The sequence below is a fragment of the Oncorhynchus gorbuscha genome, linkage group LG12, assembly GCF_021184085.1.
Source record: "Oncorhynchus gorbuscha isolate QuinsamMale2020 ecotype Even-year linkage group LG12, OgorEven_v1.0, whole genome shotgun sequence".
NCBI lineage: Eukaryota > Metazoa > Chordata > Actinopteri > Salmoniformes > Salmonidae > Oncorhynchus > Oncorhynchus gorbuscha.
In genome coordinates, this window is record NC_060184.1 from 21566585 (window position 1) to 21593173 (window position 26589).

The 26589-nt window shown below is 43.3% G+C and overlaps 1 protein-coding gene across 15 annotated transcripts in view; it reads right to left on the reverse strand.

Moving 5' to 3' along the window:
* Positions 1–26589, reverse strand: part of LOC123990700 (receptor-type tyrosine-protein phosphatase kappa-like) — a 171056-nt gene that overhangs the window by 77955 nt on the left and 66512 nt on the right. For all 15 annotated transcript variants that reach the window (XM_046291455.1, XM_046291459.1, XM_046291458.1 and 12 more), the window contains 4 exons: positions 19431–19512; positions 16584–16699; positions 11090–11264; positions 3318–3611 (listed from right to left, as the gene is read on the reverse strand). In XM_046291455.1, the coding sequence (XP_046147411.1) occupies positions 3318–3611; positions 11090–11264; positions 16584–16699; positions 19431–19512 (667 nt within the window). The remainder of the gene's footprint in view (positions 1–3317; positions 3612–11089; positions 11265–16583; positions 16700–19430; positions 19513–26589) is intronic.

A 26589-nucleotide genomic window follows, 5' to 3' on the forward strand; every position in this document is an offset into this window, starting at 1 on the left:
AATAAATGGTGGGGAAAGAGAAATATCAGGAATGTGAAGTCCATACAGCAATAAATGGTGGGGAAAGAGAAATATCAGGAATGTGAAGTCCATACAGCAATAAATGGTGGGGAAAGAGAAATATCAGGAATGTGAAGTCCATACAGCAATAAATGGTGGCAGGAACATGCACCAGCACTTATTAGCTTTAGTTTCACAGCCTTGGAATTGTTTCTTTGTTAACAGTGAAGCATGGACAAATGATCAATACGTTATTTTGCTGAAACGGCCTGATATTTTTAAGAAATAAATAACATAGGGAGCATGTTGAAAAATATAAATACAAATACAAACGCAAACTCTCTGGAGAGAGGCGCCTTGAGCATTTTCATAATGCGTTCGCTCACCCTGCAAATCAGGAAACGTGAGATTGACTGCGGGCCACCCCACCTTTCTGCTACCCAGGATCCCATGTCATTTTCATTGTCCTTCTTTCCCTTATCATAATAGTATGAGTGAAAATAAACTGAAGTTCACAGAAAAAGGTTAAACAATGCGACAGGAAGTTTATTTTATTTGTGTAGGAGGCGAAGACATACATAATACATCGCTGAGCATCGTTTGCCATTCTTGGCCTGCAGTTGCTCACTGCACCCATTCCGGGATGGGGAGGATGCTTAATATTTATGCTTCAGATAGAAAATAGGATGTCCTGCTTCCCCTGTCCCCTGTCATGTAAGATACACACTATTTGATTGTCACCCGTGATGTTACTTTTCTACAACATCCCTAATGACGTCTTCCAATCATTCAACTTGATTCCAGGTACAAGCTGGAAAACACTAGCTGAAATGGTGCCTTACTATGACATTAAAATCCTATTTAAATTCAACTATTAATCTCAAAGGGAATCTTAGGGGAAACGTAGTCCAATTTAAAAGCCTCAATGGCATACATACAGAACATTATAAAAATCCCTGAGCGATATATCCTGTATGTATATATTAGACTAATATTTGAATGTAAGCCCAGTAATCAAAATCTGTTCTACTGTGACCACACAGACGCTTGGTGCCTACATCTCTCAAATGTGCTATCTAGTCACCAAGGGTGCCTTTTGCTGTGGATATTAGGGTCTATATTAAACTAATGTTTCAAACTAATCCTACCTTTTTTGATAGGTGGGAGAGTGCAGAGAGATTTCAGGAAAACTAAGGGGAAATGGAAGATACTGATAAAAAATATTTCCTGTATTACCATAAACATACAGTATAATACAATCCTGCCAATTCCATGGGCAGAGCATAATTCACTTGGTCAAGGAGAAGATTATTATGATTGTCTATGATGGATGAAGGCAGAGACATACAGTGCATTCGCAAAGTATTCAGACCCCTGGACTTTTCCCACACTTTGTTACATTACAGCCTTATTCTGAAATTGATTAAATAATTTCTCTCATCAATCTACACACATAAAAAATACAGAAATACCATAGTTACATAAGTATTCAGACCCTTTGTTATGAGAGTGGTCAGACGGAAGCCACTCCCCAGTAAAAGGCACATGACAGCCTGCTTGGAGTTTGCCAAAATGCAGCTAAAGGACTCAGACCATGAGAAACAAGATTCTCTGGAAAATGTAACTCTTTGGCCTGAGGAAACCTGGCACCATCCCGAAGGTGAAGCATGGTGGTGGCAGCATCATGTTGTGGGGATGTTTTTCAGCGGCATGGACTGGGGAGACTAGTCAGGATCAAGGGAAAGATGAACGGAGCAAAGTACAGAGAGATCTTTGATGAACCTGCTCCAGTGTACTCAGGATCTCAGACTGGGGCGAAGGTTCACCTTCCAACAGGACAACGACCCTAAGCACACATCCAAGACAACACAGGAGTGGCTTCAGGAAAAATCATTGTGTAGCAACAATCTCCTGAGAAGAATGGGAGAAACTCCCCAAACACAGGTGTGCCAAGCTTGTAGCGTCATACCCAAGAACACTCAAGGCTGTAATTGCTGCCAAAGGTGCTTCAACAAAGTAAAAGGTCTGAAAATGTATTTCAAAAATGTCTAAAAACCTGTTTTTGCTTTGGAATTCAAATCAAATTTTATTTGACACATGCGCAGAATACAATAGGTGTAGTAGACCTCACCATCAAATGTTTACATACAAGCCCTTAACCCACAATGCAGTTCAAGAAATAGAGTTAAGAAAGTATTTACTAAATAAAAACAAGAAAATTACATAACAATAACTGGGCTATATACAGGGGGTACCGAATGAATGTGTGGGGAGTACAAGTTAGTATAGGTAATTTGTAAAGTGACTATGCAAAGATAATAAAAAGCGAGTAGCAGCAGTGTAAAAACAAAGGGGGGAGGCGGGGTCAAGTAAATAGCTCAGGTGACCATTTGATTAATACTTCAGCAGTCTTAAGGCTTGGGGGTAGAAGCTGAGCATTTTGGCCCTAGACTTGGCGCTCCGGTACTGCTTGCTATGCCGTGGATTATGGGGCATTGTGTTTAGATTGATGAGGGGCTGTTAAGGTAACAAAATGTGGAAAAAGTCAAGGGGTCTGAATACTTTCCAAATGCACTGTACAGTAGACATCTCCTTGTAAGCAGCCTACAGGGCTGTACCTGAACTATATCCCCTGAAAATCTCCCTCTACACCCTGACAGTAGCCAAGAAGAGTAAACGCAAAACTGCAGTCTGCCCTCTGAATGTCAATCTGGGAATACAGCTGGTCTATTCACTCCTGAGCACCAGGCAGGGGAATAGATGGATAGTGTCTCAGGCTGATGGACAGGCAATGCCCAGAGTAATGAAACACTGCATACATTCTGCATCCTTCTTAATAACCACTTTCCATCTTCAGATTCCTTCTTCGAACACAACCACTCCACTACGTGCTCCCCCATATAACTTCTTTATCTAGTCCTGGCCTTGTTGGTATGCTGCTTAATACAGATGCCATGGCAACCCAAGCGTGTGGGTATCACACCGCCCTGGCAGAAATGATTGAGAATACCTTTTGCAGGTTTGTCATTATGGACCCCAGGGTAAATACTGGAAAGGATTGTTCTGAAAAGCATGTTAGTTTATTTCCTTAGATCTGAGAGGAACTCTTAGTGAGTGACAGCCATGACACTACCTCCACCAGAAACCTTGTTTATTTTTCCTGGCTTTTCCAATTATGTTTTATAAGAAGGCCCTAGGCAATTATCTGTATGCAAATATCACAGAGCAGTGAGATGAAGAGAGGTAACAGGGAGAGGAAAAAGACAGATTGAAAAAGAATTGCGGGAAAAAAAGGAAGAACGGAGATGGAGACTTACCGGCACACTTTGTCCTGGTGATGAGAGGTGGTCCAGGCTGGCCGGTGCCCCCCTCCCCTGGTCTGGTGAGCAGCACACGGATCTCGTACTCTGTGTCTGGGTCCAGGTGCCACAGCTTGTAGTTAGGGGAGTTGACAGCATGGGTCTCTATCCAGCTCCCTGATGTCATGCGATACTCCACCTCCTTCAGAATGATGGGGCCATCCCCGAATATGGAGTTGGCATTGAGCTGGATCAGAAGGTAGGTGGGCCCCACGCCCAGCAGCTGAGGAGGTGCGATAGGCCGCGGGGGTTCTGGAGGACACAGGGGGAATCAAAGCATATGGCTTAGAACAGCACACACCTAAAAGCGTTTCAATTTCTAACTTTATCTATTTTTGGCAAAAGATTTCCACATCTGTGTTTTATTGCAAATTATTTTTCAAAAATAATTTTGGACTCTTTCTTCCAAATTGATAATCAACCTAATAAGATTTGTGTCATTGTCAGACCCCCAATGAACTAATCAGCATCAGCAACATGTTTAAGTTAGAATCGTCTTATTTTTCATCCCTGAGCTAGACCAAGGGCGCCAAACTATCAAACACTCTCAGAATAACCAGATGGTTCCCCTTCCAGTCAGTCTGGATAGGTCTGGAGTCTGGCCCAGAGCATCCTGGACTAAACTGCAAAAAGTGAACTCTAAGCAAGTGTCAGGATGTTGGCCTGGGGGTAGGTTTATGACAGTCATAAATACCTCTTCCCCCCTTTTTCCTATCTCTACCCTACTGATGTTACATTTGCAAAAGCCGTGGTTAACATAGAGATTCTGGGAACATCAGAAGGTGGGGGGAAATTAACTATATTCTGGTAATGCGACCAATTGAACATATGCGGTGGTACTTAATGAATATGATGTCAGTTCGGTTGTCATCTGAGACATTCTCATCAATGATAAGATGACATAAACTCTACAGTGGAAAGTCTACACATCAGAGTTATCGGATTCACATGGAATTGTTGTTCAATTTAAATGTTTGAATATGAAATTATTCGTGATGGAATGAAATGTGATTTTAGCTTCTAAAATGTGAGATTTGGGTTTTCATAAGGTAGGGCTCTGCTCAATCAGTGGCCCGCCCCTTTGAAGGGACATGGACTATAAAACTTTTCAAACACGCCCTCCTATCCCTTCCTATATAAAGCCTTGACGACAATGTAACCTCCTGTTCCGAGGATGTGGGGACGACGGTGCGATGTCAGAATGGTTCAGATAATAACTACAGATGAATCCAACATCAGCGTGAGCTTTGGTTGCGAATGGTATGAACGTTGAACTCTTATTCACTACAGAAGTGATACCTCCTAGCCGTTGAGTTAGCAACAGCCGCTGCAAACGAGGGTTAGGAAGGAACAGACAGAGTACGACGTTACTACAACGTATCCAATTGACAACCAGAGACATTCTTCAAAGGACAAAGGACTTGGTTGGACAACACGGCCTTCCATCTACCACCAACCTACCTACTGAGCGCAGCTCAGAGTAAATATTTATTGCATTTTCCAAATGGGCTGTAATTTAGAATGCATAATATACTGTATTTACGATAGCACAGCTTCGCCCTTTGTTCCTCAGTCTTCCCGCTATTTCACTCAAACCCAGACCCTTTTCTTTTGTGTAACAAGCTGTCATATCTGTTCCACCCGCTAGAGACATTTTCCTTTATGATGTAATTTGTAATCAAGTTATGATTTAATTATGTGTATGTGTAATTCTGTGTGATGTGTTAGGTATTTAGTAAATGTTGTATTGCTGATTCAACTTGTTAGCCAGTGTTCGTGCAGATAACCAAGAATTTACAACTTTCAGATGAGACTGAATTAAGATGACAATTAATATTGACTGCTATTGATGTAAAATATGACATGGTCTTTAAGAGTTTATTCGGAAGATAACAGCTCTATAAATATGTTTTCGTGGTGCCCGACTCTCTAGTTAATTACATTTACATGATTAGCTCAATCAGGTAATATTAATTATGGAGAAATTATTTTATAGAATAGCATGTCATATCACTTAATCCGGCATAGCCAAAGACACGACACAAGCCTAACTATCTTATATTGAGTAATTATTCACTTAAAATTAGTGAGGGCGTTTTCAAACCAAGCTAAATTATCTAAAGTTATTGTCAATACAAGTCATTTATCTTATTTCAAGATATTTTACCTAAAGACGATTAAAGGTTAAAAAAATACTTGAAATACAATAAATCATTTGGGAAATAATATACAGAAATAAAATACAATAAATCATTTGCGCAGGAACACCACATCATCATTTCATTTGGGAAATAATATACAGCAAATCATCTTGAAATTTCATTTGGGAAATAATATACTAGGAACATTCACCATTCTCATCTTGAAATACAATGGGAAATAATATACAGCCAATGAAACCCTCCCCTTAGAAAGTTAACTAACTAATGGAAGCATCCTAAGTAATGTCTGAATAAATATACTGAGGGACATGAGCAGCCAATGTCGTGTCATTCCATCACTTTAAGACCAATATAAGGCCTGTAAAGGGTCTGACGTCAGATGGAGTTGGTCTCTGGCTCTGCACGTCACACAGGCCTCTTTCTCTCTCCTCTCTCCCTGTCCAGATGGCTGTCGGCCGATTACTTTGTTGCAGCTAATTCAACAGCAGCGGCAATACTCAGAGATCACAGCAAGTCCAATCTGACAGTCACTGTACTGGTGCTGGCCCATCCTGCCCATATCATCTTTATGAACTCACGTTACCATCACAAAGTCTGGTATTCACACTTCTGCACTTCTTGATTGTGCATCTGTAAAAGTTTGTGAGTGCTTTTGGTGACACGCCTAATTTCTTCGGCCACCCGAGGTTGAAGAGGCGCTGCTGCGTCTTCTTCACCACGCTGTCTGTGTGGGTGGACCAATTCAGTTTGTATGTGATGTGTACGCCGAGGAACTTAAAATGTATTACCCTCTCCACTACTATCCCGTCGATGTGGATAGGGGGGTGCTCCCTCTGCAGTTTCCTGAAGTCCATGATCATCTCCTTTGTTTTGCTGACGTTGAGTATGAGGTTGTTTCCCTGACACCACACTCCGAGGGACCTCACCTCCTCCCTGTAGGCCATCTCGTCGTTGTTGGTAATCAAGCCTACCACTGTAATGTTGTCTGCAAACTTGATGATTGAGTTGGAGGCGTGCATGGCCACGCAGTCGTGGGTGAACAGGGAGTACAGGAGAGGGCTCAGAACGCACCCATGTGGGGCCCCAGTGTTGAGGACCAGCGGGGTGGAGATGTTGTTACCTACCCTCACCACCTGGGGGCGGCCCGTCAGGAAGTCCAGTACCCAGTTGCACAGGGTGGGGTCGAGACCCAGGGTCTCGAGCTTGATGATGAGTTTGGAGGGTACTGTGTTGTTAAATGCTGAGCTGTAGTCGATGAACAGCATTCTTACATAGGTATTCCTCTTGTCCAGGTGGGTTAGGGCAGTGTGGTTGCGATTGCGTCGTCTGTGGACCTATTGGGGCGGGAAGCAAATTGGAGTGGGTCTAGGGTGTCAGGTAGGGTGGAGATGACATGGTCCTTGACTAGTCTCTCAAAGCGCTTCATGATTACAGAAGTGGTCGTTTAGCTCAGTTACCTTAGCTTTCTTGGGATGAGGAACAATGCTGGAAATCTTGAAGCATGTGGGAACAGCAGACTGGGATAAGGGTTGATTGAATATGTTCGTAAACACACCAGCCAGCTGGTCTGCACATGCTCTGAGGACGCGCACACCAGCCAGCTGGTCTGCACATGCTCTGAGGACGCGGCTGGGGATGCCGTCTGGGCCTTCAACCTTGCGAGGGTTAACACGTTTAAATGTTTTACTCACGTCGGCTGCAGTGAAGAATAGGCCGCAGGTTTTGGTAGCGGTCCGTGTCAGTGGCACTGTATTGTCCTCAAAGCGAGCAGAGAAGTTGTTTAGTCTGTCTGGGAGCAAGACATCCTGGTCTGCGACGGGGCTGGTTTTCTTTTAGTAATCCGTGATTGACTGTAGACCCTACCACATACCTCTTGTGTCTGAGCCATTGAATTGCAACCTGACCGAGCTTGAGAGAATCTGCAGAGAAGAATGAGAGAAACTCCCGAAATGCAGGTGTGCCAAGCTTATAGCGTCATACCCAAGAAGACTCGATGCTGTAATCCCTGCCAAAGGTGCTTCAACAAAGTACTGAGTAAAGGGTCTGAATACTTATGAAAATGTGATATTTCATTTTATTTTTTATAAATTAGCAAACATTTCTGAAAACCTGTTTTTGCTTTGTCATTATGGGGTATTGTGTGTAGACCGATGAGGGAAAAAAAGATGTAATACATTTTAGAATAAGGCTGTAACGTAACAAAACGTGGAAAAAGTCAAGGGGTCTGAATACTTTCCAAGGGCACTGTATTTCTACTTTGCCTTTAAGGTCACCTCAGGACTTGGGCTACAGGTGGCCTTGAGTTTAGAGCATTGGGCCAGTAACATAAGGTCGCTGGTTCTAATACCCAAGCCTACAAGGTGAAAAATCTGTCGATGTGCCCTTGAGCAAACCATAATTTTCTCTGGGGGCACTGTACTACTACTACTACTATGGCTGCACATATCCAGTGCATGTTACAATAAAACATCTCTTTTTTTTGTTTGAATTCCTGAAACTCTTTTTCCTGGTAATTTTATTGGGTCAAAATACTGGATAACTAATAGACAACAACTAAAACAAACCAGAAACCTTCACAATATATTTGATCGAAAACAATTAATTATTGAAGCCGCTGATGTTTATTAGGTAGAAGTAGTTTTCCAAGAAAACAAACCAACCCCATCAACGGAAAAAATAGAAAGAGGAACAAGGCCATTTAAATGCAGAGGCAATTGCCAATCTAATTTGTACTTGTACCTGTAGGCGAGGACCATTCTCATTTCATTAAGATGTTTGGAGGAAACGGCGTAAACACAATAGAGGAGGTCTGGAGTAACTGACACACAAAATGTCTTCTTTCAACTAAAAAACTATAAATATGCTTCCAATAAAATGCACAGTAGCATGCGGAAGGTTTTAGGCATGGCAGGCAGGCTGACTCTCCCCATTTAGGGCATCATAACGGAGGAGTGAAGATAGAGCTAGTTGGACTGAGCAGGGTGTGTGTGTGTGTGTGTGTGTGTGTGTGTGTGTGTGTGTGTGTGTGTGTGTGTGTGTGTGTGTGTGTGTGTGTGTGTGTGTGTGTGTGTGTGTGTGTGTGTGTGTGTGTGTGTGTGTGTGTGTGTGTGTGTGTGTGTGTGTGTGTGTGTGTGTGAGTGAGTGAGTGAGTGAGTGAGTGAGTGAGTGAGTGAGATGCAGAGGAATCTTTCATCAGCGGGCATTATTGCTTCTCCCCAAGCAGCCCATCCATCATGTGTGTGGTGACAGTGTGGAATGATATCGCCGAGCCCTCGCATTACTGCTCCTTGAACCTTGTCTCATCCATCTTTCACATCCTTCAGCAGGCCACGCTAATAAACATCCGCCTTGCAGTCGCACAACTTACTGACTGGCCAACCTGCAGCTCAACTCTGCTGTGACTGGTCTAACCCAGCCCCAAGCAGCCCTGGCTCCGGAGCCATTCTAATAGTAATTGATTTTCATTTATTTCCGATATAGACGACAGTTTCCAAGGCAGTATGTTGATAAAAAAAACAGTGGGAGGAGAGAGAGAGCTGCAGCAACTTCATTTTATGCAGGAGGAAATGCTCGGGTCCGCTCTGGCTTTTTTTTAAAGCTAATGACAAGATCTGAGAAATGACAGTGACAGGGCAGGCCTTGGAACAACAAAGCGCACACAGCAATCTCCGTCTGACTGATGCTGTTACAGGACACAGAGGAGTGATCCCTTCCACCATCTGTCTCCCCCACCTTACCTCCAGCATGCAGACACTGTTTGGGCAGGCGGTATTAGGCTATCATCTACAAGGTGACAATCATTCTGCCTCTCAAACCCTGTGGTTAACCAGCAAACATAGTCCACAAGCCCTCGTGGCTTGGAATCAATCCAGTTTCATATTCATATCCTTAGAAAAATCTGTTCCTTTCTTGGTCTTTCTCTTTTCTGTGCATTCCAAGTTCTTCCTTTGGCATCATTATGAGGCTTCATCAGAGTTTAACAATCTCTCTTTGAGCTTGAGGTTGTCAAGCAGGAGCCTTTCTTCAGTGTGGGATGAGCTGGCAGTTATCAAGTTTGAATCTACTTTTAAGCAGAAAATATCTCCCAGCCTGCCTCTCTGCCGACAGTCGTGTCTGCCACCAATCAGCCAGTTTGTTTACGGCAGGGAACCACACTGTCCCCCACACATACACACCAGGGGAGATGACAGCACACTATCTACACAACAGTTATTAAAGTGTACACACACACATACATGCACAAGAAGACAACAGACTAAAACTCCTTAGATTAAGTACATATTTCACATGGTTTCCTGATCATAGAGCCTTGGATAAGATATGAAATTGAAATACCATATTGAAAATTGCACCTCAGGTCACCTCAGCAATCATTTCAATAAGCCGTAAGAAATAACTTTAACGATCAAAGCCGTGAACGGGTTGCTTTCATTTGTTAAAGCAGAGCTCAACAGGCATGTTTGTTTTAGGCTCTGTTCCAATGAGCAACCTTGTCAATAAAGTTTAGATTCTACTAGGAATGGGGCAACATGATTACTCAAAAAGCTCTGGGAGCCACGCATACCTCATGACAAAGTCAATTGTGCTCCACAGTGTGTTGTTTCTTTCACCGCTGGGGGACACATAGATCAATAGTTCTTCTGTGAAAGGAATTTGCCACTGAAATTTTCATTTGTTACAAAGGGGACCAAAATAGCCGGCAGCATCCTCTGTCACTTCGGCTTTGGCAGAGCAGCCACTAATAAACTACTACCCTTAGGTCATAAACGACAATGGGCAACTCCATGCCAGCTCTCATTATGGGCCGCCCGTATCAATGGCCCCAAAATTTCCTTTAAAATTACCATCTTTCGGATCGGTGTAGCAGGATGTCTGCTTTCAAGCGCTAGTGAGATATTGGACCTGTCAGTGCAGTTAATGTTGAACTACCTTCTAACACCAGGGTTCTGGAACCCTCTGGCCCAAGCTAAAAATAAGATTTGCTTTACCGATGCAAAAAAACTGGCCTTCCGTTCCTCTTGGTTGGGGGCGGAGGTAGGAACTTTGAAGAAGCCAAGATTGATTGTCTGCACTAATTCTCTGTGTGGCTGGAGATATGTATAGCAGCTCAGAGAGAAAGAAAGACGTCTCCTGATTATGAGGTGTCTGTTGAAGCATGGCTGGGAGCCAAGCCTCTCTGCTCTCTCCACTGACCACATCTGAGAAGCATTTCCACAAGCAGACTTCAGACATCATGACATGAGAACTTGTGTAATTATTCTCCCTTTTGGTGATTCTCATTTGAATATCCAAATAATATTCAAATTCCTCTGCCTGAATAAACATATGCTAGTTGTGTGTTCCCTCACATATTTATTTTTGATATCCGCATAATGTTTATGAAGGAATATTTTTTGGAGTTTTGCAACTGAGTTCAAAACGACAATTGACAAAACCTGATGTACACTATTTATTGTAGTCAAATACTTTACAATCAGTCAAATAAATATGGTAGATTTATGAGGTAATAATCAGATACGCATGGATGAATTTACATACCAAGATATCATCTGATGAGGACACACATACCTCTGACGATGAGTCCGGCGAAGTTGGACACACCAGATCCTCTCTCTGACTGGGTGACACATCGGTAAAGGTCTTGGTCCAGACTAGTCACTTCCTTGAGTCTAAACGAGGCAGCGAACCGCCTGTGGTTGATGTTCTTAGTTGACGCCACGGGAATGTCCTCCCCATTTCTCCTCTGCAAGATAAAAATATTAAGGAAAATATATGTGTTTGTACTTATTGGAAGGACATTGCCTTAAATCGGGAAGATGACGGATTACTTATTAAAAATCTTTCAAACATCTGGCTGATAGCACATAAAAGTGTATCTCGGCGGGAGCCAATGAATGGGTCTGTTAAAGCACCCAGAGCTTATCATCTCTGGGATCGTTATCAGACAAGTTTGATGTCAACAGAAGTGCCTCTTTTACATTTTCACCTCCACAACCGCCGGCACCGAAAAGGTCACATCGCCTCTCTCACTTTTCCACCCAGTCATCTATGAGAGGAGTTCTCTTATTCTCTCTCTACCTCCTTCTCACCTCCATCTCTCTCGCGCTCTATTTCTGTGAGTCTTATCAGTTCACCCTAGGCTTTAGGGAGGGCTTAGATCATGCCCTCACCTGAACAGTAATTTTCCTGTAGCCCTAGCTGACAAAATTGATTTTACTGCATTTTTTGTTAATAGAAATGTCCCCCAAAACGACATGGCATTTCCTTGAGCCAGGTATTGGACTTGAGAGGGGGTAGAGAGGTGTTTGAGTTATGAGGACACAATGCTCAGTGATATCCTGAGTGATGAATTGTACTGTGGGATCATTTTAAGGTTACTTTTTGTCAGTTGGTGTGATCCATAAACAACAGTTTGACCCGCATCCTTATAAATCAATCCAGAGGTTTGATTTATCCCAGAAACCCTAGACCCACTCCAATTTGCATACCACCCCAACAGATCCATAGATGATGCAATCTATATTGCACTCCACACTGCCCTTTTCCACCTGGACAAAAATGTGAAAATGCTATTCATTGACTACAGCTCAGTGTTCCAACACCATAGTGCCCTCAAAGCTCATCAATAAGCTAAGATCCCTGGGACTAAACACCTCCCTCTGCAACTGGATCCTGGACTTCCTGACGGGCCGCCCCCAGGTAGTAAGGGTAGGTAACAACGATCACGATCCTCAACACAGGGGCCCCTCAGGCGTGCATGCTCAGTCCGCTTCTGTACTCCCTGTTCACTCATGACTGCACGGCCAGGCACGACTCCAACACCATCATTAAATTTGCAGATGACAACAGTGGTAGGCCTGATCACAGAAAACGACGAGAAAGCCTATAGGGAGGAGGTAAAAGACCTGGCCGTGTGGTGCCAGGACAACTACCTCTCCCTCAACATGATCAAGACAAAGGAGATGATTGTGGACTACAAGAAAAAGAGGACCGAGCACGCCCCCATTCTCATCGACAGGGCTGTAGTGGAGCAGGACGAGAGCTTAAAGTTCCTTGGTGTCCACATCACCAAAAAACTAACATGGTCCACGCACATCAAGACAGTCGTGAAGAGGGCATGACAAAACCTATTGCCCCTCGGGAGACTAAAAAGATTTGGCATGGGTCCTCAGATCCTCAAAAGGTTCTACAGCTGCACCATCGAGAGCATCCTGGTTGCATCACTGCCAGGTATGGCAACTGCTCGGCCCCTGACCCCAAGGCACTACAGAGGGTAGAGGTCGACCGATTAATCGGAAAGGCCAATTAATTAGGGCCAATTTCAAGTTTTCATAACAAATCGGTAATTTTTGGACACCGATCATGGCTGATTACATTTCACGCCACAAGGCGACTGCGTGGCAGGCTGACTACCTGTTATGCGAGTGCAGCAAGTAGCCAAGGTAAGGCACTAGCTAGCATTAAATGCATCTTATAAAATTAATATAATCACTAGTTAACTACACATGGTTGATGATTTTACTAGTTTATCTAGCTTGTCCTGCGTTGCATATAATCGATGCGGTGCCTGTTAAGTTATCATTGAATCACAGCCTACTTCGCCAAATGGGTGATTTAACACGAGCATTCGCGAAAAAAGCACTGTGGTTACACCAATGTGTACCTAACCATAAACATCACGCCTTTCTTAAAATCAATACACAAGTATATATTTTTAAACCTGCATATTATGTTAATATTGCCTGCTAACATGAATTTATTTTAACTAGGGAAATTGTGTCACTTTTCTTGTGTTCTGTGCAACAGAGTCAGGGTATATGCAGCAGTTTGGGCCGCCTGGCTCGTTGCGAACTGTGTGAACTTCGCCAAACGGGGGATGATTTCACAAAAGCGCATTTGCGAAAAAAGCACAATCGTTGCATGAATGTACCTAACCATAAACATCAATGCCTTTCTTAAAATCAATACACAGAAGTACACTGCTCAAAAAATAAAGGAAACGCTAAAATAACACATCTTAGATCTGAATGAATGAAATATTCTTATTAAATACTTTTTTCTTTACATAGTTGAATGTGCTGACAACAAAATCACACAAAAATTATCAATGGAAATCAAATGTATCAACCCATGGAGGTCTGGATTTGGAGTCACACTCAAAATAAAAGTGGAAAACCACACTACAGGCTGATCCAACTTTGATGTAATGTCCTTAAAGCAAGTCAAAATGAGGCTCAGTAGTGTGTGTGGCCTCCACGTGCCTGTATGACCTCCCTACAACGCCTGGGCATGCTCCTGATGAGGTGGCGGATGGTCTCCTGAGGGATCTCCTCCCAGACCTGGACTAAAGCATCCGCCAACTCCTGGACAGTCTGTGGATGGAGCGAGACATGATGTCCCAGATGTGCTTAATTGGATTCAGGTCTGGGGAACGGGCGGGCCAGTCCATAGCATCAATGCCTTCATCTTACAGGAACTGCTGACACACACCAGCCACATGAGGTCTAGCATTGTCTTGCATTAGGAGGAACCCAGGGCCAACCGCACCAGCATATGGTCTCACAAGGGGTCTGAGGATCTCATCTCGGTATCTAATGGCAGTCAGGCTACCTCTGGCGAGCATATGGAGGGCTGTGCGGCCCCCCAAAGAAATGCCACCCCACACCATGACTGACTCACCGCCAAACCAGTCATGCTGGAGGATGTTGCAGGCAGCAGAACGTTCTCCACGGCGTCTCCAGACTGTCACATGTGGTCAATGTGAACCTGCTTTCATCTGTGAAGAGCACAGGGCGCCAGTGGTGAATTTGCCAATCTTGATGTTCTCTGGCAAATACCAAACGTCCTGCACGGTGTTGGGCTGTAAGCACAACCCCCACCTGTGGACGTCGGGCACTCATACCACCCTAATGGAGTCTGTTTCTGACCGTTTGAGCAGACACATGCGTATTTGTGGCCTGCTGGAGGTAATTTTGCAGGACTCTGGCAGTGCTCCTCCTGCTCCTCCTTTCACAAAGGCGGAGGTAGTGGTCCTGCTGCTGGGTTGTTGCCCTCCTACGGCCTCCTCCACATCTCCTGATGTACTGGCCTGTCTCCTGGTAGCGCCTCCATGCTCTGGACACTACGCTGACATACACAGCAAACCTTCTTGCCACATCTCGCATTGATGTGCCATCCTGGATGAGCTGCACTACCTGAGCCACTTGTGTGGGTTGTAGACTCTGTCTCATGCTACCACTAGAGTGAAAGCACCGCCAGCATTCAAAAGTGACCAAAACATCAGCCAGGAAGCATAGGAACGGAGAAGTGGTCTGTGGTCCCCACCTGCAGAACCACTCCTTTATTGGGGGTGTCTTGCTAAATGCCTATAATTTCCACCTGTTGTCTATTCCATTTGCACAACAGCATGTGAAATGTATTGTCAATCAGTGTTGCTTCCTAAGTGGACAGTTTGATTTCACAGAAGTGTGATTGACTTGGAGTTACATTGTGTTGTTTAAGTGTTCCCTTTATTTTTTTGAGCAGTGTATATATTTTTAAACCTGCATATTTAGTTAAAAGAAATTCATGTTAGCAGGCAATATTAAACTAGGGACATTGTGTCACTTCTCATCAGGGTATATGCAACAGTTTGGGCCACCTGGCTCATTGCGAACTAATTTGCCAGAATTTTACGTAATTATGACAAAACATTGAAGATTGTGCAATGTAACAGTAATATTTAGACTTATGGATGCCACCCATTAGATAAAATACGGAACGGTTCCGTATTTCACTGAAAGAATAAACGTTTTGTTTTCAAAATGATAGTTTCCAGATTTGACCATATTAATGACCTAAGGCTCGTATTTCTGTATGTTATTATATTGTAATTAAGTCTATGATTTGATAGAGCAGTCTGACTGAGCGGTGGTAGGCAGCAGCAGGCTCGTAAGCATTTACTGCGTTTGCCTGCAGTTCTTCGCAATCTTCAAGCATTGTACTGTTTATGACTTCAAGCCTATCAACTCCCAAGATTGGGCTGGCAATACTAAAGTACATATTAGAACATCCAATAGTCAAAAGGTATATGAAATAAAAATGGTATAGAGGAAATAATCCTATAATAACTACAACCTAATACTTCTTACCTGGCAATATTGAAGACTCAAGTTAAAAGGAACCATCAGCTTTCAAATGTTCTCATGTTCTGAGCAAGGAACCTAAACGTTATCTTTTTTACATGGCACATATTGCACTTTTATTTTCTTCTCCAACACTTTGTTTTTGCATTATTTAAACCAAATTGAACATGTTTCCTTATTTATTTGAGACTAAATTGATTTTATTGATGTATTATATTAAGTTAAAATAAAAGCGTTCATTGTTTATTCAGTATTGCTGTAATTGTCATAATTACAAATATATGTATATATAATTTTTTTACAGAATTTGGCCGATTAATCGGTATCGGCTTTTTTTGGTCCTCCAATAATCGCTATCGGCGTTGAAAAATCATAATCGTTCGACCTCTAATAGAGGGTAGTGTGAACGGCCCAGTATATCACTGGGGCCAAGCTTCCTGCCATCCAGGACCTCTATACCAGGCGGTGACTGAGGAAGGCCCTAAAAATGGTCCAAGACTCCAGCCACTCTAGTCATAGACTGTTCTCTCTGCTACCGCATGGCAAGCGGTATCGGTAGCGCCAAGTCTAGGTCTTAGAGGCTTCTAAACAGCTTTTAGCCCCAAGCCATAAGACTCATAAGACTCCAAATGGCTACCCAGGCTAGCCTAGTCACTTTAATAACTCTACCTACATATACATACTACCTCAAATAACCGCTGCCCCCCCCCCCACCCCTGTATATAGTCTCGCTATTGTTATTTCACAGCTGCTTTTTAATTACTTGTTACTTTAAACTGTTATTCTTACCTGTATTTTTTTTTAAACTGCATTGTTGGTCAGGGACTCGTAAGTAAGCATTTCACTGTAAGGTCTACTGTTGTATTTGGCACATGTGACTATTAAAATTGGATTTGATCTGTACAGTGGCTAGCCCTGCTCCCAATCCCAGTCCATACCTGCAGCCACAGCCTGTTGTTCACGGTATCCCGGCCGGTGGCGATGCACTGGAAGGTGGCGTTCTGCCCGGCGTTGACTTCCACATCTCCCAGGCGCAGGAAGTGAGGCGATTTATCTATGGGGAAGAAAACAATTACAGCAGTCATAAACGCAGAGCACACGACATGATCAATGCAGCCCTGCGGTTTCCCAGCACCCCCCTTTTTTCGCCATGTCAGACGGCAAGTCCTAGTAACTACCTCATCTGTCACACAAACACAGCCAGAGCTGAGTGGGTGAAGTGGTTACTGGTAAACACTCTCAATAAACATACACCGCTGTTGGGAACAGCCTGGATTATTACAATACACACTTGCACCTCAAGTCAAAAGATACTAGTGTTCTAAGAGGGCTGTGGGACAACAGGAGAAAGGAAAGGAAACCTATGTGGTCTGGAAATAAAATACCCAACAACAACATTAAACTAACATGAGAAGGATGGAGTCTTTTTTGGAAAAAATAATATTAACAAGCAGAGTTCTGATATGGACAGCTAAATTATTCATGGTGATTTGGAAGGTTGGCAGCCCAGATGCTGCGTGGTAGTCTGGAGCGGTGCCAGCAGTAATTGAGCACACGTAACTAGGAGGAACATTTACGAAACAGCGCTAAACTCTGAACACAACAGGACCAAAACGGTTGTCTGGCTTCACACTGTTGTTAATGTCCAGGGATCCTCGTTACAGATTACCTAACGAGCCAAACGATGGCTTGGCTCTTCATACTTTGAATACATTAACTATGACTTTATCAATGTATAGAGACACCTAGTTTTTCTCTCTGCAACTACAAAGACATGTTCAAGTTTAAAATTGATGCATGTAAAATGCATTATCTTTCTTCGATTTGACTTTGAGAAGGAAAACTCAGTGCCTGTAGTTGTTCTTGTATTTTTTATTAGTGTTTTGGAGTGATTCTGAATTTAATTGTATTCTATAATCAAGCAGTGAATTCAAGTCACAGCCGCAGGGTAATCCTCCAAATTACCCTGTATACTCTGGTGGAAAAACTGATTCGGGATATTTTATGCACATACCATACATACAAAGAGACAGCATCGTAGACTGCGAGAGCACTACAGTGTGAGACCGAGGCCATTGTGAAGAGAGAAGAAAAGAGGAGATCATCCAATGGACTAGTGATAGGACCTTAGAAAAAGACCCAAACATAGTGATTTAACTCATTTGACTCTAGGGACTATTGCTAAAATAGAGACTGTAAATCACTGTGTCCAATGGTTTGTCAGCTTGGGTGAGTGCTTAGCTAGTTCATGATCATCAGTGCAATGGGTGGTGGATAGAAGCTGGGTGGTTCAGCACACACTAATTTCACACAGAGCTTAGTTAGAGATCCATCCTAGCGTCAGTGCTGCTGAAGAGCTGCAAGCTTCTCTTGAGACAGGGATCAGGAAGAGGACATGGTGCAAAAGAAAATGGCATTTGCTGATTATCCCCTGTTGGTCCCAATCAAGAGCATTTGTTACTGAAGAGCAACCATGCACTTACTAGAACTATGATTGTTTTACTATAGCACTCACTAAACACTCCAAAGTAGTAAATGGTTGAATGATGGAGAGGGAAGGGTAATTATTATTTAATTATTATTGTTAAATCCAACAGAAATGACCCTCTGGAGTGACGCCATTAGCAAATTATCTCCAAATTAGCCTGGGACGTACCAGTCCCCTGAGTCAATCCACTTACCCCACTGCCAAATGAGGGGTGGCTAGTGCTCAGTACTGCTCACTGCTCAGATAATTTCTCTGGATGCAGCTGTCAATTTAAATGAATGCTGTTACTGTGGAGGCTAGGGCTGTGTCCAAAATGGCTTCCTATTCCCTTTATTGTGCACTAAAAGGCTCTGGCCAAAAGTCATGCACAATGTAGGGAATAGGGTGCCATAACCTAGGAGGTAGCAGGACAGGATGCATGACTGGACACACTGGACTGCACCAGTCTAGTCCTCAAAGGGTGTAGGGTACCTAAACCAGCCATTTCACCCACCATTTAGAATGAACTGTCACAACTAACCATGATGGTTAGTTTTATAAAGGTTTGTTACACTGTTCAAATGGATTACAGTCCTAGTTAGGAGCTCTTCTCAGTGAAGGTGAAATCACTACCCCTGTGGTTGCTGGTGCTCCTAATTGGGATATCTTTACATTATTTAATGTTAATTATTTTATCATCCTGGATAGACTATATAACTGAGGGAATTGTAAAATCCAAATATCTCAATGTTCAGGTTGGACCCCATCGATGTGTAAGAGTATGAATACAAAGCAAACAACTGTGGACACACACACACACTTATTCAATAATGAAAAGTCTATTCTTTCTAATGGCGTCTCAGATTCTTGGCATCTGTAGAAACTGTCGGAAACATGCTTAACTGTGTCTTTGTAAAATGGTCTCTGGATGAAAATGAAGAAATCCACAAATATATTTAATGGTCAGGTTATCAGGAAGCCAGGGATTTTTTTAAGGTTAACGTTCAAGTACCTCATTGTGCTGAAGTGGGTGGAAGCCAGCTATTACAACCCATAAAGCCATGCTGAGAGAGCACAATTATCCTTTATTACACGGAAGATTCATTTATTAGTATATTTATTTATTCCCTCCTGCGCCAACACTGATGTTTTCAAATGCAGGTCAGCCCACTTTATTATCTTCCAGCAGCAAACCTTGCTCACCTCATCCTTCCCCTCTACCAGGTCACCTTCTTATCTTCATTTTCAGAGCAACAAAAAAAAACCATCAGCAGCAATGCAGGAGTGTCTGGTAATTACTGCCTGTGTAATGACTTACCACATGGATAGCTCAGAACCTGGATGTCATCAATCGCAATGAAGCCAGTCTTCCCGTCCGAGACCTCCGCCTCAAATATGACCTATCAGAAAGAGAGAGAGAGAGAGAGAGGACGGAGGGGGAGAGAGGATGTTAACAACGCTTATTTCCATCAAGTTTTCTCAGATTGATCCCCAATGCTCCATCATTCTGTCCAGGACACTTGTAGGTTCTGACAAGAAGCAGTTTGGTACATCCGCTGTGGGCACTTTATGGTGACGTGGGATGTGATCGTAAACTGAAATCAGTCTTGCACACAGATGGGAAAAAAGGACCAGTTTTGTGGGCAGAACATATGGTTCAGCCTTAATAGGTTGACACACAATGTAAACCCGAGTTTAACGTGTATACCTTTGTGTGAGGGCTAGCAGGCAATGTCTTACATGCATGGCAGTTTTCAATTGCTGCATCCACAATACAAATTGATGGATGGGCCTCTTCGGCCAACTCACCAAAAATGTGGTTATTTGTTAGAATGTACCCAGCTTGTACTAAAGAAAAAGACAGAGTCCGTCACCCTTATCTGCCCTTAGGATATATCAAACTGGCTCACATGGTGTTGTTCTATTCTGGACACATAAGTATGCCTAAGTGTTGGAGGGCCAACGAGAACAGATGTACATTTCTAGAAATGGTCAATTCAAAAGGTTTTGCCTCCACTTGAAGCTGATTATAGAAAATAACCCTTCAACATTGTGTGCACTTTGTTTTTCACAGAACACAACCTTAAATGAATCTTTCTTAGAATTCACAATGTACTAAATCTATTTTGAGATCTAAAGGACAATTTACAGCTGAATCCTGATCCCCTGAATTTCTAAGCATGACTTTCAGCAAGAAATAGAGAGAGACAGAATAAACATTTACAGTAATAGTTCATGCCAGCTGCAGCCTAGCTCTAGCTTAAGGATGGGCAACTTGCGGTCATGTGACGCCCCTTTTGTAAGTCTGCGTGTAAATTCCCCACCCCCCAAAAAAGGCTCAACATACTGTTTTACTATTTAGTATTTATTAGGATCCCCAATTTGCTAGTGCCGAGGCAGCGGCTACTCTTCCTGGGTCAAAAAGGAAACAACACAACAAAATAAAATACATAATATATATAAATATACATACATACACTGTAGCACTACATTTACATTACAATTTCGCCATTCAGCAGACGCTCCTCATCCAGAGTGACCCACAACTAGTGTATTCATCTTAAGATAGCCAGGCGAGACAACCACACATCACATACATAATATAATACATAATGCAAAACAAAACACAGTCCCTGTTGTGTTGTTCTTTTTTCTGTTTTTTTCATCTGGTTTTATTGCTAGCTTGAGTTACCTGCGATGGCAGAGGGTTCCATTTAGTCATGGCTCAATTTAATACTGTGTGTTTCCCAGCCCCTTTTCTGGACAAGGGGACTGTGAATAGACCTCTGGTTGCATGTCTTGTGTGACACCGATGAATGTCTGAACTGTGTGCCCACTGCTTGAACACAGTTCGGTACCTTCAGCACATCAACACCTCACACAAAGACCAACAGTGATGCAGTCAATCGCTCCTAAACTTTGAGCCAGGAATGATAAGCATTCGTCCTCTGTGTCCATCAAAGTGCAATACGTGCTGCTCTGTCCTGGAACAACTGCAATTTGCTGCACCTGACCACATCCAATCTGTAAGTCGCTCTGGATAAGAGCGTCTGCTAAATGACTTAAATGTAAATGTAAATTACTGGGCAGTATTACTGGCAGCAAGAATAGTAGAATACAAAAAGGTGCAATTTTAAAAATGTGGTTTTGCATCAGTAGTTTTACTCTTATGTCAGTCACTGACAGTCACTCAATTAGCCCATGTCAGCAAAAGAATGTACGTTGATAAGTTAGTCTAGCGGCCAGCTATCTAAACTTGTAGTAATCATGGTCGAATTAGTGACGGGGGGGGGGGGGGGAGGTTGTATTTGATTTGTGTTTATTATGGTTCGCCATTAGCTGCCAAAGCAGCAGCTACTCTTCCGGGGGTCTGGCAAAATTAAGGCAGTTATACAATTTAAAAAAACATTACAATACATTCATAACAGATTTCACAACACACTAAGTGTGTGCCCTCAGTCCCCTACTCCCCTACCACATATCTACAACACAAAATCCATGTGTACGTGTGTGTATAGTGCATATGTTATCATGTGTGTATGCATGGAGTTTGTGCATGTTGGTGTTGCATCACAGTCCCCGCTGTTCCATAAGGTGAATTTGTATAACTTTTAAAAATTTGATTCTACTGCTTACATCAGTTACCTGATGTGGAATAGAGTTCCATGTAGTCATGGCTCTATCTAGTACTGTGCACCTCCCATAGTCTGTTCTGGACTTGGGGACTGTGAAGAGACCACTGGTGGTATGTCTTGTGGGGTATGCATGGGTGCTAGTCGATTAAACAGACAGCTCGGTGCTTTCAACATGTCAATACCTCTCACAAATACAAGTAGTGAAGAAGTCAATCTCTCCTGCACTTTGAACCAGGAGAGATTGACATGCATATTATTCATGTTTGCTCTCTGTGTACATCCAAGGGCCAGCCATGCTGCTCTCTTTTGAGCCAATGCAAATGTCCCTCTTCGTGGCACCTGACCACCAACCTTGTTGATAGTACTGTTAAGAAGGTAGAATGTACTGAACAAAACATATAAATGCTTAGGGTCCCCAAATGGCTAAGGCCGCCCTGACTACATCTTGGTATGGATGTGGGGACACAGACCCGCGAGCCACTGCGCACCCCGCCCCCCATGATGAGTATTTTGTGGCCCCCACCCCCATCAAAGTTGCCCATCCCTGCTCTAGCTTAAAGATGATATTTAGATTTTAGCTGAGATACATAACCTTTTAAGTGATCTCCCTCTTAATGCATACGATATTGGCTAAACAAATCTTAAGCCAGCACTTGCGATAATTCCAATACGAGGATTATGGTATGCATTTTGAAGGAAGCAGTGGATCTAATTACAGTCAGTGCAACCATGGGAATCTGCCATGGACCCCCCCCCCCCCACCTCCCCTTCTATAGATCTACTTTCCACAACTAGTGAAAATGGACAGATGTACTGTATTCGGTTAGCAGATTATTAACTCAATATCATGATCTTATTAGCGCCTGGTCTTACAACATAGATGAACAACAACACCTATTAGTCTTTGGGGTACAAGGTGATAGAGTAGCCTTTTCCAAACTACCGATTGCAATTTTCAGTTGTCACAGTAAAGAGAAGAGGCTGGACATCATTGAAAATTGAAGTTGAGAACAAACAAAAAACAAACTCTGTTGTGACACCCTGTGCTGGAGCAATTATCTTAACTGAGCTAGCTGCAACAGACTAGCCCTTATATCACCCTGCCATAAACCAGTGAGCTCTCCTCAGAGCATCAGCCCCCTGACAGCTCTTTGAAAAGAACAAACTCTGAACCCCTCCAGGTGGGGAGAAGACGGTGACATATTCACAACACAGGCTGAGGATGACAGCCAACGGAATAAAAACACTCAGAGTGGATATATGCAAATTGGTGGTTTACATTTGTTCATCCCATTTTGATTTGAGGAACTAAGGAGTTTACTCAGCAACATGGTGATAAAGTTAAATTATCCCAAAATGTCTCCACACAATAAATCAATACAGACCAAATGAAAGTCTCTGAAAGGTGAAATACACAGCAAACTCAAATCAAATTATATTTGTCACACGCTTCGTAAACAACATTTGTCGCTGTAATCATCACATACACTGCTGCTACTGTTTAGCATCTGACACTTTAATCCTAGTTAGGCCGGACAAAGTAGAATTACTGTTGAAACGATGCCCCACCTCACTTTTCTCCACACACCGAAAACAAAAATCAGATGTGTTCTTTTTTTTGGCCAACATATGCGTCTTTTTGTTTATAATACACTGTCCGCTCTCCCAAATTGATACCCAAGAGGCCAAACAGCCTCAGATCATGTTCAAGCCTCAGATTGGATAGTGAAACACACAGGCTTGAACCTGCAGGCGACGTGCAGATGTTTAATTTCTCGCTCATGCGGTCATGACTAATTCCTACTATTTATGTGTCCAGGTTAAACGTGGGACGTCCCTCATTATAAACAAACATTCAGTTAAATGTATGGTTATGCATCATTTTCAGATCTATTAGAAGTGATTAATAGACGAAACAACAATGTAATTTAACCAATTGACTGGCCAGAGATCAGGGCATTCATCGGCAAAGAGCAGTGCAAGCTGATAGTATTTTGGACAACCAAATCAAACTCAAAATGAAATCAAGTGTGTCAGCTGTATAGTGATTTGCGATTCATAACTTACATTTTAACAGTACTACCAGTCGTAGTAGGCCAACCAATAACACCACAAAAGAATGCGTTTGAAGTGATGATTAGCCGCCGAGAACAGCTAGCATGTCCAGCAAGGTACATTGCCAGTGGCACTCACACACTTCATGTGATCAGCAGGTGGGTGCTTTTCGTGGCAGCCATACGAGACAAGGAGGATGCGGTGAGCAAAGTTACTGGGCTCGAATTTAGTCACGCTTTTTCTATATAGATTGATGCTTCTAATTGTGCATGTTTAAACAACTTTTTTTATGATTGTATTTTTTTCCAATGTTACATTAATTTGGCAGACCTAACATGATTGACCCTCTTTCTACAAGGCCTAGTTTATGAGAGGCCTAATAATATTTGTATTAATATTTTGTTAACGCCTAGGCAATAAAAATGCATTCAGGTAATTAACTCATTATTATGTATCAACATTTTAATTTGATTACAATATTTATTGTCAATCATTCTTAAATTTCCGGAGACCTTCTCCCTTACCTCACCTCGCTCATCAACTCATCCCTGACCGTTGGCTACGTCCCTTCCGTCTTCAAGAGAGCGAGAGTTGCACCCCTTCTGAAAAAACCTACACTCGATCCCTCCGATGTCAACAATTACAGACCAGTATCCCTTCTTTCTTTTCTCTCCAAAACTCTTGAACGTGCCGTCCTTGGCCAGCTCTCCCGCTATCTCTCTCTGAATGACCTTCTTGATCCAAATCAGTCAGGTTTCAAGACTAGTCATTCAACTGAGACTGCTCTCCTCTGTATCACGGAGGCGCTCCGCACTGCTAAAGCTAACTCTCTCTCCTCTGCTCTCATCCTTCTAGATCTATCGGCTGCCTTCGATACTGTGAACCATCAGATCCTCCTCTCCACCCTCTCCGAGTTGGGCATCTCCCGGCGCGGCCCACGCTTGGATTGCGTCCTACCTGACAGGTCGCTCCTACCAGGTGGCGTGGCGAGAATCTGTCTCCTCACCACGCGCTCTCACCACTGGTGTCCCCCAGGGCTCTGTTCTTGGCCCTCTCCTATTCTCGCTATACACCAAGTCACTTGGCTCTGTCATAACCTCACATGGTCTCTCTTATCATTGCTATGCAGACGACACACAATTAATCTTCTCCTTTCCCCCTTCTGATGACCAGGTGGCGAATCGCATCTCTGCATGTCTGGCAGACATATCAGTGTGGATGACGGATCACCACCTCAAGCTGAACCTCGGCAAGACGGAGCTGCTCTTCCTCCCGGGGAAGGACTGCCCGTTCCATGATCTCGCCATCACGGTCGACAACTCCATTGTGTCCTCCTCCCAGAGCGCCAAGAACCTTGGCGTGATCCTGGACAACACCCTGTCGTTCTCTACTAACATCAAGGCGGTGGCCCGTTCCTGTAGGTTCATGCTCTACAACATCCGCAGAGTACGACCCTGCCTCACACAGGAAGCGGCGCAGGTCCTAATCCAGGCACTTGTCATCTCCCGTCTGGATTACTGCAACTCGCTGTTGGCTGGACTCCCTGCCTGTGCCATTAAACCCTTCAACTCATCCAGAACGCCGCAGCCCGTCTGGTGTTCAACCTTCCCAAGTTCTCTCACGTCACCCCGCTCCTCCGTTCACTCCACTGGCTTCCAGTTGAAGCTCGCATCCGCTACAAGACCATGGTGCTTGCCTACGGAGCTGTGAGGGGAACGGCACCTCAGTACCTCCAGGCTCTGATCAGGCCCTACACCCAAACAAGGGCACTGCGTTCATCCACCTCTGGCCTGCTCGCCTCCCTACCACTGAGGAAGTACAGCTCCCGCTCAGCCCAGTCAAAACTGTTCGCTGCCCTGGCCCCCCAATGGTGGAACAAACTCCCTCACGACGCCAGGACAGCGGAGTCAATCTCTATTCTTTAAGGAATACCTAGGATAGGTTAAGTAATCCCTCTCACCCCACCCCCCCTAAGTTTTAGATGCACTATTGTTAAGTGACTGTCCCACTGGATGTCATAAGGTGAATGCACCAATTTGTAAGTCGCTCTGGATAAGAGCGTCTGCTAAATGACTTAAATGTAAATGTTAAATGCTATACAATTAAGTAGATTAATGAACTGATAATACAACCATACATCACTTATTTTTATAATATAATTTTTAGGATGTATAATGTATGATAGGATGTATAATAGAATATTGCATTATGTGAATAATGTTCATTAATGTTAATTTGTGTATTAATAATAATAATCTGACTGGCCAATTGTGTGAGTCAGGGGCTGGGGCCATAGAGGGCAAAAATATATAAATAGTATTTTTCCACAGGAGCCCACTCTCAATGTTCAAAATACACCAGAGATCATAATGTATTCACAGACGATCTATATTTTATTTAAAAATAACTGTTGATTAAGGTATCACAAGCACATACAGGTATCTGCAAAATAAAGGAAACACCAACAAAGTGTCTTAAAAGGGTTTACCTGGCCTGATGACTCCTGGCTGTCCCCAGTCCACCTGGTCATGCTGCTACTCCAGTTTCAACTGTTCTGCCTTTGGCATATGGAAACCCTGACTTGTTCACCGGACATGCTACCTCGTCCCGGACCAGCTATTCTCTCTCTCTCTACCGCACCTGCTGTCTCGACCTCTGAATGACCCTGCTGGTCATCTATGAACATCTTGAAGAACAACCTGGCCTTAATGGCCATGTTCTATCTCCACCCGGTACAGCCAGAAGAGGACTGGCCTCACCTCAGAGCCTGGTTCTTCTCTAGGTTTC